The 5,406-nt window shown below is 46.1% G+C and overlaps 1 protein-coding gene across 1 annotated transcript in view; it reads right to left on the bottom strand.

Moving 5' to 3' along the window:
* Positions 1-4,032, bottom strand: part of sema4f (sema domain, immunoglobulin domain (Ig), transmembrane domain (TM) and short cytoplasmic domain, (semaphorin) 4F) — a 55,185-nt gene extending 51,153 nt beyond the window's left edge. The window contains exons 1-2 of the mRNA XM_038975910.1: positions 3,957-4,032; positions 3,239-3,327 (exon numbers count right to left, since the gene is read on the bottom strand). Of these exons, the coding sequence (XP_038831838.1) occupies positions 3,239-3,327; positions 3,957-4,032 (165 nt within the window). The remainder of the gene's footprint in view (positions 1-3,238; positions 3,328-3,956) is intronic.
* Positions 4,033-5,406: the final 1,374 nt, after the last annotated feature.

Below are 5,406 nucleotides of genomic sequence, written 5' to 3'. Positions count from 1 at the left end.
ATTGTGTTTCTGGATTTACTCTTTTTAGATGGAATAACAGAGATGATTAGACTATTTTGGTTTCATTTTTTAAAGAGCTTGCCTTTTAGACACACGAATGCACGCACAAGCACACGCACACACAAAATCAAGACAAATACATTTCTCAGCACGTCTTGTTCCATGCTTGTAAGACTACGTACCCCTCTAGCTCAGGGAGGTCCCATAGCGCTAAACTTAATCCCAACCCACCCATGCAAAATAATCTGGGATTACCAAGAGCCTTAATCCAGCCATGGGGACTAAACAGCCACACACACACACACACCTATAGAACTATTGCACCCCCCTCCACACACACACACACACCTACTTCCACCTATGGATAAGCACTCCAAACCCCCCAAAAACAAGATGTCATCCCTCCTCCTCTGCGACCAGACATGAGATTAGTAACCATAAAACAACCAACGGATGGAAATATGTTGACTTTCACTATTTGGTTATTATGATGTGATTATGTACAACACACACACACAAACACACACACACTTCCTAAAACATGTAATCCTACTATAATGTATAAGGGCCAGCTAGAAGCTCCAAACCCCCTGGTGTTGTTAGAAACAGTAATGCTTTTGCCAAACTGTTGTCTCACACACACACACTTCTGAAAACATGTAATCCCAAACCATCGTCTCAGCGGACAGTGGTCCTCTAACCGTCTCATGGTTCTGAAAAGACCAACAACAGCACAGCATGACAGAACACAAGCCTGTTCAGCTCACTGTTCTCATTCTAGAACTACCTACTGCTCCCTGCATGGCCTGTTCAGCTCACTGTTCTCATTCTAGAACTACCTACTGCTCCCTGCATGGCCTGTTCAGCTCACTGTTCTCATTCTAGAACTAGCTGCTGCTCCCTGCATGGCCTGTTCAGCTCACTGTTCTCATTCTAGAACTAGCTGCTGCTCCCTGCATGGCCTGTTCAGCTCACTGTTCTCATTCTAGAACTAGCTGCTGCTCCATGAATGGCCTGTTCAGCTCACTGTTCTCATTCTAGAACTACCTGCTGCTCCCTGCATGGCCTGTTCAGCTCACTGTTCTCATTCTAGAACTAGCTGCTGCTCCCTGCATGGCCTGTTCAGCTCACTGTTCTCATTCTAGAACTAGCTGCTGCTCCCTGCATGGCCTGTTCAGCTCACTGTTCTCATTCTAGAACTACCTGCTGCTCCCTGCATGGCCTGTTCAGCTCACTGTTCTCATTCTAGAACTAGCTGCTGCTCCATGAATGGCCTGTTCAGCTCACTGTTCTCATTCTAGAACTAGCTGCTGCTCCCTGCATGGCCTGTTCAGCTCACTGTTCTCATTCTAGAACTACCTACTGCTCCCTGCATGGCCTGTTCAGCTCACTGTTCTCATTGTAGAACTACCTACTGCTCCATGAATGGCCTGTTCAGCTCACTGTTCTCATTGTAGAACTACCTGCTGCTCCCTGCATGGCCTGTTCAGCTCACTGTTCTCATTCTAGAACTACCTACTGCTCCATGAATGGCCTGTTCAGCTCACTGTTCTCATTCTAGAACTACCTACTGCTCCCTGCATGGCCTGTTCAGCTCACTGTTCTCATTGTAGAACTACCTACTGCTCCATGAATGGCCTGTTCAGCTCACTGTTCTCATTGTAGAACTACCTACTACTCCATGAATGGCCTGTTCAGCTCACTGTTCTCATTGTAGAACTACATGCTGCTCTCTGCATGGCCTGTTCAGCTCAATGTTCTCATTCTAGAACTATCTACTGCTCCATGAATGGCCTGTTCAGCTCACTGTTCTCATTCTAGAACTACCTACTGCTCCATGAATGGCCTGTTCAGCTCACTGTTCTCATTCTAGAACTACCTGCTGCTCCCTGCATGGCCTGTTCAGCTCACTGTTCTCATTCTATAACTACTATACCTGCTGCTCCCTGCATGGCCTGTTCAGCTCACTGTTCTCATTCTAGAACTACCTGCTGCTCCATGAATGGCCTGTTCAGCTCACTGTTCTCATTCTAGAACTACCTGCTGCTCCCTGCATGGCCTGTTCAGCTCACTGTTCTCATTCTAGAACTACCTGCTGCTCCATGAATGGCCTGTTCAGCTCACTGTTCTCATTCTAGAACTACCTACTGCCCCCTGCATGGCCTGTTCAGCTCACTGTTCTCATTCTAGAACTACTATACCTACTATACCCTGCATGGCCTGGCTCAATGATTCTCATTCTAGAATGGCCTGCTGCTCTTGGCTTGAGGATTCTCATTGTGTCGTGGGACTGGTGAGACTAGCTGTATGACAAGAAAGTTGAAGACTATAGTATCTACTGTAGCGAATTTGGGGGGTAGCCCCGACCGGGACTCAAACCGTGCTCCAGCGACTGTCAACCCCAACACTGTAGCCGTTAAGCCAAGAGATCCAAACCTATTCATTTGGTCCCCTGTTGTTAAGGTCGCTACACTATCAATCTCATTAGTGATTACTAATATTTCTTACCGATGATGACTACAATCAACATTCCTAATGCAACCTCAGCTTATGGTACTGTACATATCACACGACGACAAGTGTAGGTGTCACGCTGCTGTAAAGGATTTGGAGACAGGCGCAGGAATACATGATATGGGTTTTTAATACACCCAAAACAAACACGTATACAAAACACTGGGATGTACCCAAACAAAAGAGCGAGGGTAAACCTCGTAGAACGACACGGGACAATACCCGTAATACACAATGAACAAAACACGCAGCACAGAAGCTGAAACAACGCATAGGTACTCACACGACCAACGGACATGGGAACAGAGGGCACATATATAACATACTAATCAGGGGAAATGGGAACCAGCTGTGTGTAGTCAGACAAGACAGTCCTGGGTTGATGATAATGAATCCAGTTCAGTGAAGCCTAGAAAGCCGGTGACGTAGACCTCCGGAACTGGCGAACAGAATTAGCAGCACTACCGGAGGGATCCGTGACAGAACACCCCCCCCCGATGCACTAGCAGCGGGACGACACCGGCCTCAGGGACAACCACAGGGGCGAGGTGCGGGTCGGTCCGGGCGCCGATGGTGAAAATCCTTGGTCAGCGAAGCCTCCAGGATGTCCACCGCAGGAACCCAGCACCGCTCCTCTGGGCCGTACCCCTCCCAGTTGATGAAGTGCTGGAGACGCCCCCCCCCCCCTCCCCCCAAAACGCCTCGAATCCAGGACCTCACGGACCGAGTACGCCGGACCTCCCTTGATGTCCAGAGGCGGAGGCGGGGCATCACTGGGTCCAGCCTCAGGTGAGGGGACCAGGCACCACTGGCCTGAGGAGAGACACATGAAAGGTTGGGTTAATGCGGTAATCAACAGGGAGTTGTAAACGGTATGTTACCTCATTAACCCTCCTCAGGACTTTAAATGGCCCCACAAATTAAATCTAGAATTGGCTGCCAAACATACCCTCGTAAAACTGACTATCCTACCGATCCTTGAATTCAGCGATGTCATTTACAAAATAGCCTTCAACACTCTACTCAGTAAACTGGATGTAGTCTATCACAGTGCCATCTGTTTTGTCACCAAAGACCCATATACTACCCACCACTGCGACCTGTAGGCTCTCGTTGGCTGGCCCTCGCTACATATTCGTCGCCAAACCCACTGGCTCCAAGTCATCTATAAGTCTTTGCTAGGTAAAGCCCCGCCTTATCCCAGCTCACTAGTCACCATAGCAGCACCCACCAGTAGCACGCGCTCCAGCAGGTATATTTCCCTGGTCATCCCCAAAGCCAACACTTCCTTAGGCCACCTTTCCTTCCAGTTCTCTGCTGCCAATGACTGGAACGAATTGCAAAAATAACTGAAGCTGGAGTCTTATATCTCCCTCACTAACTTTAAGCATCGGCTGTCAGAGCAGCTTACCAATCGCTGTACCTGTAGCACACCCTACTACCTCCCAGACTGCGGCACCCCAGTCCAGAGCCCGTCAGGAAACAGCCTCGGCGTAGAAAGCGAGGTACAGGTCGCATTGGATCTGTGACTGTAGGTGTTGATTTGTTTACAACAACAGGAATTGTAGCTTTACTGCTGTTAAGTGGTTATGGGATTTGTTCCTAGATATCTATTGTCTAGAGACAGATGTTATATACCTAAGCCTGTGTTTGTTGCCATGTAATCTGAGAGAGCTAGATGTCCATCAGTCGGATTGACATGATAATACCTTGTTAGGTTTTAATATCTTAATACCTTAATGTTGTATTGTGTTAGTGAGAATGGGATGCTTTCACTAACTCACGTCTAGACCTGTATATGTTGTTTACATAGCATAAAAATGAATGTCATATTAATAGTTATGGTAAGCAGAGTCATTCTAGGCCTATGTTGTTTGTAAACCTGGTCTCAGAGCAAAACGTATGATCTTTTACAAAAATCAGTCCCACTCCATTTAGTATAATATGTTACTTTATGTTAGGTTACATTACTTTGGCCTACCAATGTAATAGCGGTCGTACAATATAATAGGAATTGTCGGACGTATAATATGTTACGAATTACAATTCGTATGATATTTTACAAATTGCATTTTGTACAAGATGTGACGAATTTGTAATACGTATGATATGTTACGAATTAGGGTTGGGGTTAAGGTTGGGGTTAAGGTTAGGAGTTGGCTAACCCTTCCCCTAACCTTAACCTAACATGCTAAGTAGTTGCAAAGTAGCTAAAAAGTTTTAACTAGTTGCAAAGTTGCTAATTAGGTAAAATACTCAAATCAAATCACACATTTGTTTATTGGTCACATACACATGGTTAGCAGATGTTATTGCGAGTGTAGCGAAATGTTTGTGCTTCTAGTTCCGAACAAATTCATAACGACTACCTTATACACATATGTAAAGGGATTAATAAGAATATGTACATATAAATATATGGATGAGCGATGGCCGTGCGGCATAGGCAAGATGCAGTAGATGGTATAGAATACAGTATATACATATGAGATGAGTAATGTAGGATATGTAAACATTATTAAAGTAGCGTTATTTAAAGTGACTAGTGATACCTTTATTAAGTCCATTTATTAAATTGGCCAGAGATTTGAGTCTGTATGTTGATGGCTGTTTAACAGTTTAATGGCCTTGAGATAGAAGCTGTATTTCAGTCTCTCAGTCCCAGCTTTGATGCACCAGTACTGACCGAATTCTGCATGATAGCGGGGTGAACAGGCAGTGGCTCGAGTGTTTTTTGTAGGTGTCCTGGAGGGCTGGTAGTTTGCCCCCGGTGATGCGTTGTGCAGACCACACTACCCTCTGGAGAGCCTTGCGGTTGTGGGCGGAGCAGTTGCCGTACCAGGCTGTGATAAGCCCGACAGGATGCTCTCGATTGTGCATCTGTAAAAGTTT

This window comes from Salvelinus namaycush, chromosome 36 (assembly GCF_016432855.1).
Source record: "Salvelinus namaycush isolate Seneca chromosome 36, SaNama_1.0, whole genome shotgun sequence".
Lineage (NCBI taxonomy): Eukaryota > Metazoa > Chordata > Actinopteri > Salmoniformes > Salmonidae > Salvelinus > Salvelinus namaycush.
This window is presented reverse-complemented; position numbering and strand designations above follow the sequence as displayed.